Source organism: Peromyscus californicus, unplaced genomic scaffold (genome assembly GCF_007827085.1).
Source record: "Peromyscus californicus insignis strain IS unplaced genomic scaffold, ASM782708v3 Scaffold_6__1_contigs__length_162567912, whole genome shotgun sequence".
Classification (NCBI taxonomy): domain Eukaryota; kingdom Metazoa; phylum Chordata; class Mammalia; order Rodentia; family Cricetidae; genus Peromyscus; species Peromyscus californicus.
The window spans coordinates 85,677,214-85,691,807 of NW_026294584.1; the positions used below are offsets into that span (position 1 = coordinate 85,677,214).

Genomic DNA, 14,594 nt, shown 5'->3' on the forward strand with positions numbered 1-14,594 from the left:
AGAAAGACTCAAGGCATGCAAGTGAATTGATGTGAGGCAACATCTTTGAGGGCATCTTTGGGGACAAAAGGGGCCACATTTAAAAAGAAAATTTCCAATTTCCTTTCAATTTAGACTTTAAATGAGTCTGATCAGAGAAGCCAGCCATGTCATTCCTAGTCTTGAGGGGCACAGGCTTGAGGATGAATGAGCTACTCAGTTAATGTTGATTTGTTATGGAAAATGATGTACCCCATGCTATTAGGCATTCTAGAGATCTGTACCAAGGACATCTTCCCACTGAGCTCATGGCCTGAGATGCTGCAGACATCCATGGCGTGAGTGACAGTGTGTTGAAGCTCTGCCATTTATGTTACTACAGTTATTCCCTAAATGGTTCCATTTCCACACAACCAAGGCTGAATTTCCTTCTATAAAAATGCAAATAGAAACTGATTAGATTTGAATAAAGTCATGATCTGTCACTTCTGGGTTCACAGCCATGTTCAGTAATAATGGGAGGGAATCTGGGCAAGGTGTACTGTATGTGACACGTGGAGTGAGGACTTAGGACAATCCAAACAGTCCTGAACCCTCTGTTGCTTGCAGCTTTGGTGATGGCCCACTGCTCATCGTAAAAGAAGCTTCTCTGACTAGGGTTAAGAACAGCACCGATCTAGGGGTGTGAATATAAATCTTTAGAAGGCAGTTTGACAACAAGACCATTTAGCAAAACATCTTCAGCATGTCTTTCCCTATGGTCTATGACTTCCCTAGCCATGGTTTTCTGTCCAGGTTTACAGTACCAAGAATAAAATCCCTCCTGTGGAGCATGCTTAAACTCCAATCAGAAAATGGTTGACTTCTCCAATAGCAGTCATGCCACTCCTACACCAGTGGACACATCTTGCCTGGCAAGTCACTGTGTGTAGCACTGGATGAGATCACTGACACCTTTTCTCCCTTAGCATCCAGCATTGGGTCTTCTAGCACTGTGAAAACTATCCAATAAAAACTTAGGACATTCCAAACAGACATGAACCCTAATGTTGCTTGTAGCTTTGGTAATGTTCCACTGCTCTCTGTAAAAAGAAGCTTCTCTGACTAAGGTTAAGAACATCAGTAATCTAGGGGTGTAAATATAAATATTTCAAAGGCAGTTTGACTTCCTGTGTCTAGTCTTGTTTGAGACTGACTTCTCTGTGTACTACATCCAAAGTGTATGGTGCCTTCAGTATAATAGCGTTTAACCAATTAGTTATGGCTGGCAGTCAAGAGAGATGGTATAGCCCATGTTGCTTTGGGTGCTTTGAGGGCTCCCCTGACCAATAACTCATAGGACAGGAGCCTATGCCTAGCACTGAGATCTTCATTTAGTATCCCATGGCTTCTGAGAGCAGACTTGTCCACACGCACGGAATCTCTTTTCAAACACTTGTAAACATATTTATAAATGGCTTGCAGACTAGTGAGTTTTCCTGAGGTGTCTTCACACATCCTTAGTGTTAGTTAACTGTCCCCTACTTTTCTCCCATCTCCCTGCTTCCATCTCCCTTAAACCTTTAACCCACACAACCCTTGATAGGAAAATATAATAAGGATGTTTACCTTAAAGGTTGCTGTTGCAGTTGCAGTTCCTGAGTTGTATTACATAAAAAGCTGTTAAATGTTCTCAGACAAAGACAGAATTTTCAAAAGTTTCTGAAATCGTCCCAAACATATTTCTGCTACTTTTACAATATGTTTATATAAAACAGGACTTTTAGTTTGATAACTCAATCCTCTGAAATATGTTGAAATTACTCTGTGTACTGTAGAATCAACTATGCAGGAGGTTCTTACTTGACCTGTAGACGATAGATGGATCTTGAAAACAAATATAACATAATGTTGCATGTGAGAGATGATGAGGACTTGAGGTAGGGCAAGGATGAAGAGATTGAGGAGAGAAGTATTCACTTACACAATTCAGATGAGCTAGAAATCAAAGTATCATTATCTGCAGATGACATGAGAGTATGCATAAGTGATCCCAAAAATTCTATCAGGGAACTCCTACTGCTGATAAACACCTTTAGTAAAGTGGCTGGATACAAGATTAACTCAAAAATTCAGTAACCCACTAGGCAGTGGTGCTGCACACTTTTAATCCCAGCACTCGAGAAGCAGAGGCAGGGGAATCTCTGTGAGTTTGAGGCCAGCCTGGACTACAGAGTGAGTTCCAGGAAAGGCTCCAAAGCTACACAGAGAAACCCTGTCTTAAACAACAACAACAACAACAACAACAACAACAACAACAACAACAACTCAGTACCTCCTGTATACAAACGACAAAAAGACTGAAAAGAAATCAGGGAAACAACACCCTTCACAATAGCCAGAACTAATATAAACTATCTTGGGGCAACTCTAACCAGCCAAGTGAAAGACTTGCTTGACAAAAACTTCTTTGAAGAAATAAATTAAAGATTTCACAAGATGGAAAGCTCTCCCATGTCCATGGACCAGTAGGTTTGTATAGTCAAAATGGCCATCCCACCAAAAGCAATCTACAGATTCAGTGCCATCACCATTAAAATTCCCACACAATTCTTTACAGACATTGAAAGGACAATACTCAACTTCATATGGAAATACAAAAACCCCAGGAAAGCTAAAACAATCCTGCACAATAAAGCAACTTCTGGAGGCATCACCATCCTTGACTTCAAGCTCTGCTATAGAGCTATTATAATAAAAACAGCTTGATCTTGGCATAAAAATAGACACATGGATCAATGGAATCAAATTGAAGAACCAGACATAAATCCACACACCTATGGACACCTGATTTTTGATAAAGAAGGCAGAAGTACACTATAGAAAAAAGAAAGCATCTTCAACAGATGTTGCTGGTCTAACTTGATGTCTGCAAATAGATCCATATTTATCACTCTGCACAAAACTTGAGTCCAGTGGGTCAAAGACCTTCACAAAAAACCAGATACACTGAAAGTGATAGAAGAGAAAGCAGGGAATAGCCTTGAATGCATTGGCACAGGAGACAACTTCCTGAACAGAACACTAATCATGCAGGCACTAAGGTCAACAATTAATAAATGGAACCTCATGAAACTGAAAAGCTTCTGTAAGACAAAGAACACTGTCAATAAGACAAAAATGCAGCCCACAGAGTGGAAAAAGATGTTTACCAATTCCATATCTGCCAGAGGGCTAATATCCAAAACATAAAAATAACTCAAACAACTAGTCATCAACAAATCAAATAATCCAACAAAAAAATGGGTCACAGATCTAAACAGAGAATTTTGTTTATTAAATTTTTTTTCATTTTACATACCAACCACAGTTCCCTTTTCCTCCCCTTCTCCTGTTCCTTTGCCTCTCACCCCCATCCCCACCCACTCATCAGAGGGAGTAAGGCCTCCCTTGGGGAGTCAACAAAGTCTGGCATATTAAGTTGAGGCAGGACCAAGCCACTTCCTCCTGCATCAAGGCTGAGCAAGGTATCCCACCACAGGGCATGAGCTCCAAAAATCCAGTTCATGCATTCAGAATAACTCCTGGTCCCACAACTAGGGGCCCCACAAGCAGGTCAAGCCACACAACTGTCACCTACATTCAGAGGGCCTAGTCAGTCCCATGCAGGTTTCCCAGTTGTCAGTACAGAGTCTTTGAGCTCTCACTAGCTTGGGTCAGCTGACTGTGGTTTTCCCCATCATGATCTTAATCCCCTTTGCTCATATGATCCCTCCTCCCTCTCTTCAACTAAACTTCTGGATCCCAGCCCTGTGCTTGGCTGTGGATCTCTGCATCTGCTTCCTTCAGTTATTGGATGTAAGTTCTATGATGACAATTAGGGTAGACACTACTCTGATTACAGGGGAAGGCCAGTTCAGGCACCTTCTCCACTATTGCTTGGAGTCTTAGCTGGGGTCATCTTGTGAATTCCTGGTAATTTCCCTGGTAGCAGGTTTCTCCCTAACCCCATAATGTCTCCCTCTATCAAGAGATCTCTTTCATTGCTCTCCCTCTCTGTTCCTCCCCCAACTCAGCCATGTTGATCCCTCAGGTTTCCATTCCCCATCCTGTCCCTTCTACCCCTCCCAGTTTACTCAAGAGATCTTAACTATTTCCCCTTCCTTGGGCACTCCATGTGTGTCCCTCTTAGGGTCCTCCTTTTCCCCTAGCTTCTCTGGGATTGTGGATTGTAACCTGGTTATCCTAAGGTTTGTGTCCAATATCCACTTATGAGTGAGTACATACTGTTTTTGTCTTTCTGAGTCTGGGTTACTTCACTCAGGAAGATTTTTTTCTAGTTCAGGAAAAGCCCAGATCAGCTCATTTTTCTCTGCTCCAAGTGACTCCTAAGACCCAGATAGCCTAATGCTGCCTCTGGAGCAACTGCTTCTGGCCTGTGAACAGATTTGACAGTACCTGATGCTCCCTAAAATACAGAAAGGAAGTGAGATTTTGTAGATGTAAAAATATACAAATTCTGAGTATTTGGAGTTCCTTTAAAGGGAGATTGACCTGGATATGCTGCACTTAATCAGGTCAAAGCCATTAAAGAGAAGCCATTTCCTCTCGGCTGGGCATCCCATTGCTGGGGTGATAACTGAGATCGCACATATCAGGGGACTCTCAGTGCCTATAGGACCTTAGGGAAGCTGCCAGCCCACAGTTAATAAGGGTGTAGCAACTCAGCCACACAGTTCCTGTGTACACATGCTGACTGAGCTGGGAAGGAGAGTCTCTGAGCACCCGGATGAGAATGCAGCCCTGACAGCAAGCACCTTGACTGTATCCTATGAGACCCTGAGCAGAGGACCCAGACACACGCTGCCCAGATTATAGGTGTTGAGCTCGTAAGACACTGAGTTTGCATTAACTATTGTGCATCGGTAGAAAACTACTACAATACAGTTTCAGTACGGTGATCTAGGACTGTGTACTTGAAAAACTCAGGAGATGTGCATCTGAGAGAAGTTGCTAAAAATCATTATGTTGAACTTTCCTGTTCCACATGGGAGGATACAGACGCTCAAAGAAGGCTCATGTAGAAGTAGAAGGTGTCTGGGAAGTTAACCGTCCATGATCATGGCTGTGCACTCTTGGTCCTCTGGAGTTCCTGCATCTGCAATGGTAGAACAACAAGAAAATGAAATGGAGCTGGGTGTGGTTCCATGATCCAGCTGCTGGGGGAAGGGGCAGGTGGGCTGTAAGTTCACCGTCAGTGAGTGTTAGATAGTGATTCCCAGGTGAGTGCAGGATATAGAGTGAGACCTTATTTATCCCCACCCACTAAAAGAGAGTGAAAATGGAATTATAAATGAAGGAAAGCAAAAAGAGTGTGTGTCTTCACATGTAGAAGATACTGCAGAAAAAGACTAGACCATTGGACATGGAAGAGAAGAGCTGATAAATCCAAGACTGTGATACATGTTCATGATGGACACAGAGATGCAGGTCAGAATCAAAGCAGTAGAAACAGCTACAGAAGCCTCACATCTGTGATTTACTGAAAAGGGATTTTTTTTTAACCCCCAGCACATAGAAGTGAAAACACATTAGGATGAGAAAGTCAGCAAGACAACTGACAACCTTCAATGTTCAAAGCTCTTATTATTTTGAATGATCCAGAAAAAGTATTTTTTGTTTTGTAAGTTCAAAATTGCTTTCTAGTCAATCTATTGAGTATAGAAATGCTTTGAAATAGTACCAGAGAGGTCTTTATCAGCAAACAAGTTGTTAATTATGAAGCACACAGAGTAGTACAAACACACGTAACAGTTTAAAAAATTTCTATGTTACACCTTCCTCCTTTTGGAAGCAAAACTTCTAGGTTCTATGGCTGAGATGTACTGGGGAAAGAGAAAGCTGAGGGATTGAGCCTTAGTGAGCAGCAACCCCAGGAGGTTTTTGTTTAGCCCTGGAGTACTGTGGGAGGAAACTCAATAGCCTGCTGACAGTAATAGGTTGCAGCATCATCAGCCTCCACAGGATGGATGGTGAGGGTGAAATCTGTTTCAGACCCACTTTCGCTGAACCTGGCAGGGACCCCAGAATCTAGGTGGGATGTTCCATAGATGAGGCATTTGGGGGTCTGTCCTGGTTTCTGCTGTGGGATGTTCTGTATGGCAAATGTGTTGCTGATTAGTCAATAAATAAAACACTGATTGGCCATTGGCTAGACAGGAAGTGTAGGCGGGACAAGGAGGAGAATAAAGCTGGGAAGTGGAAGGCTGAGTCAGAGACATTGCCAGCCTCCACGATGACAAACAGCATGTGAAGATGCCGGTAAGCCACAAGCCACGTGGCAAGGTATAGATTAATGGAAATGGATTAATTTAAGCTGTAAGAACAGTTAGCAAGAAGACTGCCACGGCCATACAGTTTGTAACCAATATAAGTCTCTGTGTTTACTTGGTCGGTTCTGAGCGGCTGTGGGACTGGCAGGTGAGAGAGATTTGTCCTGACTGTGGGCCAGGCAGGAAAACTCTAGCTACATGTTGATACCAGTACATGTAAATGAAAAAGTTGTTACTGACACTCTGGCTGGCCTTGCAGGAGATGGTGACCCTTTGCCCCAGTGACACAGTCAAGGAAGCTGGAGATTGGGTCGGCACGATGTCCCCAGTGGTGCCTAGAATGATAAACATACACATTACTGTCACAGCTGTACTGAAACCATCCTGGTGTAGCACGGTTGTATGTGCAGACTTTAACAGCAATCTTGAGCTTTACCTTGAAAAAAAAGAAGAGGGAGCTAGGTAAATCAGGGCTCAAGAGATAACTCAGTGACTAAAAGCACTGGCCAGGGTACCTAGGTCTGGTCCCCAACACCAACTTAGTGTCTCACAATGTCTGTAGCTGCAATTACAGAGGATTGGACGCAACAGGCCTACTTGTGATACACAGATATTCATACAAACAAAACAACCATACACATAAAGTAATTAAAAAAGAAGAAAATTAAGGTGACTAGGAACCACAAAACCAATTAAATGCCATAATTTCAATGATCAGGACACCAAAGCATGGAAAACAGTCATGGCCACAGTGGTTGCTCCCAACACTGCACCCTCTCACCTGGAACCCAGAGCAGCAGTACCCACAGCAGGAGAGCAGCTGACCCCATCTCTGAGACCTGGACTACAGGCTGCTTCTTGGACACTGGCAAGCTGCCTTTAAAGATGCTTTGAGTAGTCTGCACTGTGGCTGAAGCCTCAATATGCAAATCAGCTCAGAAAAGCTTGACTTGGTGGTCAAAGGACACCTGCTCTGTGTCACTCTATCACCCTATGACAGTTAGGATTAGCAAAGGATTCCCTAGAGTATTCTAAGTGTATCCCAAGTGATTTTGGGGCTGCCCTATGGAATCACGGTCTGTTATTTTGAGGTTCCATGTGGAAAGTGCACTCTCACTGCTCTGCTGTAGAGGATATTGTATGCAGGAGCACTTTTATTCCTTAGAATTATTTTTTTAAAAAAGCCTTTTTATTGATTCTTTGTGGATTTCACATCACGAATCCCAATCCTAGCCATTTCCCCATATCCCTGCTTCCTCCTTCTGTCCTTACAACCTCCCCCAAACAAAATTTAAAAGTAAAACCCAAGACCCCAAAACCAAAACAAACAAAAAAAAAAAAAAAAAGAAAAAAGAAAAAAGAAAATTAAAAAATCTCGGCATGGAAACTGTAGTGTGGCCCGATGAGTCACACAGTATATCCTTTAGTCCATATATCTTTACTTTAAGTATTTATTGCAAAGAGTCATTGCTCAGGTTGGAGGCCTCTGGCTTCTGGTTACACCCTCAATATCAGGCCCTCACTGGGACTCCATTTGGATATCCTATTTTTACCATGTGACCTGGAGATTCTGTAGGTTTGGGTCTGTGTGTCTGGCCCCTTCACATGCTTCAGCAGTTCATAGATGAGGTGGGTGTCTGGGTGGGCTACCTGTAGTCCCGGTTCTGGGCCTGGGTGGCAGCTGGGTTGGTCAGCCTACCAACTTTCTCTCATCATCACCACCCAGGCAAACTCTCTAGCAGTGCCCCAGCCAGCTCCCCCAATGCAGCAGACAGCAAGGACCAGGACCAGTGTTCCTGCTCTCACACCCTCGGGTCTAGCTCACTGAATCTCAGACTACCAGGGCCAGCTCTACGGGTTTGTCAGGGTGAGGTGCAGGGCACACTCTCGGGTTTCTGCACCAGGTGAGGAGCGGCAGGACCAGCTCTTCTGTTCTTATGCCCCTGCAGTCGGCTCTCCTGCCTGTCACAGGTGGTAAGGCATGGGAGGAAGGCCTATTTCCTTTACCCTTGCCATCCCATAGCATACCAGGGAGGAGGTGAGGGCAGCTCTCCTGCTCTCATGCCTACAGGCCTGGCTCACCTGAGCCCCACCAACAGGGTCAGCTCTAGTGTGCTGCCCTGGTGAGATGCCATGCCACTCTCCCATGTGCTGCAGCTGATGAGGGGCAGGGCCAGTTCTCCCACTCTGTGGTCCTGGGGCCAGCTCTCTCACCTGGTGCAGGTGGCAAGGGGTGAGGGGAGGGAGGGCCCGTTTTCCTTACCCATGCTATCACGAGTTAGATGAGGGGGTGAGATCAGGTCTCCTGCTCTCCTGACCCCCAGTCCGAACACCTGATCCCCTCACCAACGAGGTCAGCTCTGTTGTGTTTCCCAGATGAGATGCAGGTCCTGCTCCTCCTAGTGCTGCTGCCAATTGGGACAGTGCCAATTCTCCAACTCTCATGACCTCAGGGTCAGCTCTCTCATGTGCCCCATGCAGTGAGGGGCAGAGGATGGGGGCCATCTCTCCCTCACACCTTCTACCACATGGCAGAAGAAGGGTGGGGCCAGATCTCCCACAAGCACTGGGGTCAGCTTGACTCTGCTGCCTGGGCTAGGTGCAGGGTCCACTCTCCTGAGTGCTGCAGCTGGTGAGGGGCAGGATCTGCTCTCCCACTCTCGCGACTCTGGGACCAGCTTTTCCAGCTTGCAGCAAGTGGCAAGAGGCGAGGGGCAGTATCTCTCCCTTGCCCATGCCACTGAGTGACAGACTGTGGGGCTAGATCTCCCACTCTGCATATTCAGGGTATGCTAAGCTGCAACTTTGCCATCAGGGACAGCTCTACTGTGCCTCCCTGGGGAGGCACAGGGCCCTGCTCTCACCAGAGTGGTGCAGTTGGTGAGGGGCAGGGCCATCTGTGTGCAGCTCCATCCTCACTGCTTTCGGTTGTAACAGGAGCCAAGGACATCAACACAGACCATGGCTACCAAATGTGGTCACAGGGAGCATCCCAGTCCCGGATGACACCATGGCCCTAGGAGGCAGAGCAGGTCACTTAGATTGGCATGGACCTAACAGCAGCATGGCCCTTGAACACCCACACACCCCCAAGTGTGGGCTCAGATTCTGGACATCCACACTGCCTTTGATGGTAACAGGAGCCTCAGACATCAGTGCAGGTCCTGTCTTCGGCAGAGCTACAGACCCAGACATGGCTCTGGCTGCATTTCAGGCCCGTACAATGCCCTGGTCCTGGATGGCATCATATGATTTTCAGGTCTGTATGTGCCCAGCAACAGCATAGCCCTCAGGCACCAAGAACGCCACAGGTGAAGACCCAGATCCTTGGCATCAGTGTGGCCTTTTGTGGCAACACAGGCCAAGGGCATCAACACAGACTCAGGCTGCAGTAGGACCATTGTCCCACACATGGTCCTTGGCAATAGCCCAGGCTCAGATGTCATCATGGCCCTAGTTGGCTTTGCAGTTCGAAGAGATGGGCATGGCACAAGTTCTAGCATGTCTCCCAAATGCCAACATGTTCTAATGTAGCAGCCTAGACTCCTGGACATCCACTAAGCCTTCAATGGCAAGAAGGGCCACTGACACACAGACTCTGGTAGGGCCTTGGAACCAGACATGACATACTTTCTTAGTTCGGGACTGGATGACACCATGGCCCCTGATGGCAGTATGGGCCATCCAGGTGTGTATGTCCTAGGTGACACTTGACCCTCTAAGACCAACATGGTCTCAGGTGTTAGCTCAGACTTCAGATCTCTGCACAGCCCTTATTTGGCAACAGGAACCATGGACATCAACTCAGAGCCCAGCCACAGCAGGGCCATGGACCCAGACATCTCCTCTAGCAGCAGTTTGGGCTGGACATCACCATCGTCCTGGGTTTTGGCACATGACTCCTGAATTGGCATGTCCCTGTGGAAGCACATCCCTTGGACATCAACCTGGTCACAGGTAGTGGCCCAGACTCAGGGTGTACACAGGACCCTCTTTGGTAATAAGAGTCACAGACATCAACACAGACACCCTTAGCTGCATCAGGGTCATGTACCAAGTCGTGGCCCTCAGAAGCAGCCCAGACTTGGACATCTGAACCTGGATGGCTGTAGGGCATCTACATCAGCCTGTTCCTCACTGCCTTTGCCTCTTCAAATCTGCCTTTCCCCTCATGAATTGTTCTGTATCTTACTGTCTCCCATTTTGCCTACTAGACTCACTCACCATAAGGGTGCCTGACTGCCTGGTGGGCAGGTTTGGGGGAGAAATTCTTTCTGCAATGAGTTAGTGACCTGGGATGGAGCTGTGCTTTTCCTCTGGAGTCTGCCTAGCCTAGATCAGAATTAAACTTTTAAAAAATACCTTTATTTTTATTTTATGTATATGAGTATTTTGCCTGCAAGTCTGTGCACCACATTTGTGCCTGTGGTCTTGGATACAGAAGAGTGCATGAGATTCTCTCTCAAACTAGAATTACAGATGGTTGTGAGCTGCCATGTGGATGCTGGAAACTGAACCAATGTCCTCTGAAAGTTCAGGATGGGTTCTGAAACAATGGCCTATCTGTCCAGGTTGCAAATTGTTTTCTGTATCTTACAACAACAATGTATTTCACATTTTGATTCTTCTCAACAAGAGAAAGCAATCAGGTTTCACAAAAAAGAAAAAAAAAGATTGTGGTGTGGTTCAAATTAGAAGGGGATGTGGGAGTCATTAGATAGCCTTGATTCCAATCATTGTTAGGAGCAGGAAAGGCAGTGAGCAGTGAGAATGACATGCAGATGGGCTCTGAAAACCTAACTTTGAATATGAATGGACTTCACCATGGGTAAGACATGCTTCTCCACCCACTCAACCTAAGGCCAATTCTGGACCCACATGACTCCTTCACAGTCTGAGGAGTTACTCTCCTGAGACATATTCAGAATGGGGAGCACCCAGCCCTTTATATTCCAGTTCCATCCTTATGCAAACGGATATTTGAAGTGAGGAACCCCACTTGAACTATCAAAATCATGGTATCCTAGAGATAATAGGGATGGCTATGTAGTTAGTGCAGTTAATGTTATAGTGTACAGTCCTCTTAATGTGTTCTTAGATTGGGCTTGCAGGGTTTTGGGGAGGCTATGTTAATCAGGGACATTGGTCTCTTTGTCGTTTGTCCCATATGTCTTTGTGTTGTCATCTGGGTAATGCTGGCTTCATAGCAGTGGTGTTTTTAAATTTTCTTGTGGTATTTCTTCCTTCTCTATGGCTTGGAACAGTTCCAGGGCATTAATGTCAGCTCTTCATTAAAAGTCTGGCAGAATTTTCAGTGGACCCCTCCAGTTGTAAGCTTCACTCTTGAGAGTCATTTTATTAACATGTCAACAGAGTTGCTTGCTATGGTTCTGTTGAAGTTGTTGACATGGTTTTGATTTAATGTGGTTATGTTGTATGTGTCTAGACATATATCCACTTCTTCAAGATTTTTCAGTTTGGGGGAATATAAAATTTTAAAGTACTACCCAGTGGTTGTCTGGATTTTGTTTGAATGTATTGCAAGCTCCTCTCTTCTATCTCTGATATTATTTATGTAGGTCTGCTTCTCTTGCTGTAGATTATGGATTTATTCAAAGAACAAAGTCTTTGAATAATTTTATGCACTGTTATTTTAATATCTATTTCATTAATTTCTGTCCTAATATTTATCACCTCTTGCCATTGACTGACTTTGGGTTTGGCTTGAACATTTCCTTAGACCTTGAGGCTCATCATTAGGTACTTACTTGAGATTTCTCTGAATTTGGTCATTATTTGGGGTCTTCCTGCTTTTTAAAGAGGGTATTTACAGCCATAATCTTTTCTCACCATGACTTAGCAGTATCCTGAAGACGCTGGAAAGCTGTGCTGTCATTTTCATTTGATTCTAGGAATTGTTTTCTCACTGATTTCCTCAATACATCAATGGTAATTCAAGAGGATACTGTGCAGTCTCCAGTTACTTGTGTGATTCCATCCTATGAGATGTCATCAATGGAAGCACAAGGGAAGATGTTATCTGCATATTGGAGGACATTAACTTGTAAGTAAGAGAATTTAGAAAGATCCTGTGACAGTATCTATTCAAATAAGTGAAGACAGTTTTGATACTCTTGGAGCAATATAGTGTAAGAGAGTTGGGTGGTTTGGTTTAAAGGATCCACAAAGGCAAAAAGATATTGGTAATCAGTATGCAAAGATAAGCAGAAAAATTCATCGCTTAAACCTAAGACGGAAACATTTGGTCCTCTTAGGGATTTGTGTTTACAAAGAATAAGGTTGGGGGCTCCTAGGTAAGTAGGGACTATGGCCTGGTTAAAGAGGAGGAGGTGCTTTACTGGCTCCCATTACTAATCAGCCTTTTGAACACCCAATATTGGGGTTTTACAGGGTCTGTTGTTTGATTTTGAGACCCTGTAACTTTAAGTAATCTACTGTGATTTCTAGTCCCTTCTAAGATTATAATTTTAGAGGTTATTGTCTTTGATGAGGGAAAGAAATGGGGTTCTTTAGATGAATTTGGACTGGCATGATAGTGGAGGTGTTGGAAATTGGAAGAAAGACTACCCTTGTAAGCAAAGGAAGCTGCCATGACTGCATCCAACTTGAAAAGGGGAACATTGGAGGCTAGACTATCTTTGGAGGCAGAATTCTCTGCATCCAGACCCTTACCCAAAAGTGGCCTAATAGGATGATTAAGTCTCAGGCTCTTATCTTCAGGCCTCAGTGTTCAGACACCATGACCATCCAGGATGTTGGGGTGGGCCAATTCATAACATTGGTTATTGCAGAGTATGTCAGCCTGCCAGCTCTCCTCTGTCTCCAGCCATTGCTCCACCTAGTTCACCCCTTTCAGTGATGAGCAAGGGGCTGGGCTAGTTCTCCTGCTTTCATGCCCTCAAGGTTGGCTCTCCCAGAACCTACATCTTCAGGACCAGCTCTACTGTGTTGTCTAGGCAAGGCTTAGGGACCACTCTCCTGAGTGTTGCAGCCAGTGAGGGGCAGGGCCTTCCCCTCATGGTGCAATCTGTATTTATTATCTTTTAAAAACACATTATAAAAAGAAACAGTAAATCTTAAGTGGTAGGAAATTCAAAGTCGGAATACTGAAGGTGGGAGGTAATAGGCAGAGATTTGGTCAGGGAGACAGGGAAAAGAAGGGAAAAATCATCCAAAGATAAATATGTGTTAATAAAAAGTTAAATGAATAAGTAATAATTAATAAACAACAATAAAGGTCTATATTTTGTTGGGATTCATTAAATTAGTATATGGGATGATACAACCATGCATATGTTTATAAAAGCTTGTTTCATTGTTTAAGGTCTTTCCCCAAACAAGTCTAGAGCCCTGTATTGAGACTTTAGTCACTATAAGAGTGCTCAGAGACTGAGCTTCAGTGAGCAGCAACCCCAGAGGTTTTTGTTTAGCTCTGGAGCACTGTGGGAGGATCCTGCTTACCCTGCTGACAGTGATAGATTGCAGCATCCTCAGCCTCCACAGGATGGATGGTGAGTGTGAAGTCTGTTTCAGACCCACTGCCACTGAACCTGGCAGGGACCCCAGATTCTGTATTGGATGCTTGATAGATGAGGAGTTTGGGGGGCTGTCCTGGTTTCTGTTGATACCATTGCAATAAATCTGTGCCATAATAATTGACACTTTCACTGGACTTGCAAGAGATGGTGACCTTTTGTCCCAGAGAGACAGCCAATGAAGCTGGAGACTGGGTCAGCACAATGTCCCCAGTGGAACCTGGAATCATAAACACACGAACCATGGTTAAATATGTTTAGAAACCTTCCCAATGGAGGAATTTTTCATTGTAGGAATACTTGTGGGCATCACTTTGAGAAAACAGAAAATCAAAGGCAATGGGAGATTTAAAACCAATTACAAATGCCTTAATTCTAATGATGAAGATACTAGAGACATGGAAAACCATGATGGCCACTGTGAATGCTCCCAACACTTCTCTGCACCCTCTCACCTGGAACTCCGAGCAGCAGCATGCATAGGAGGAGTGTGTTTGACTCCATCTCTGGGAGCTTGAAGAAAGGGTGCTTCTTAGGCTCCTAGCAGCTGCCCTTAAAGAAGCCAGGGCTGTTGTACAACGACTCAATATGCAAATCAGCCCAGAAAAGTGTGTGCTGGTGCTCAAAGGGACACCTGCTCCTGATTCACCCACTGGGAGTTGGTGTCAGCAGAAAACTTACCAGAGCATGGCAAGTGTATCTTAAAGGTGCCTTGCAGCCTATTCTATTGAATCTTTACCCTCTCCTC

At 44.8% G+C, this 14,594-nt stretch overlaps 2 gene segments (V, D, J or C); both read right to left on the reverse strand.

Annotated features, from left to right (window-relative positions):
- Positions 1–5,905: 5,905 nt before the first annotated feature.
- Positions 5,906–7,120, reverse strand: LOC128099685 (Ig kappa chain V-III region MOPC 63-like). The segment is given in 3 exon segments: positions 5,906–6,097; positions 6,489–6,625; positions 7,072–7,120. Coding segments are annotated over 3 exon segments (378 nt in total).
- A 6,617-nt stretch (positions 7,121–13,737) lies between these two features.
- LOC128099686 (Ig kappa chain V-III region MOPC 63-like) lies at positions 13,738–14,350 on the reverse strand. The segment is given in 2 exon segments: positions 13,738–14,066; positions 14,302–14,350. Coding segments are annotated over 2 exon segments (378 nt in total).
- Between the last annotated feature and the right edge of the window lie 244 nt (positions 14,351–14,594).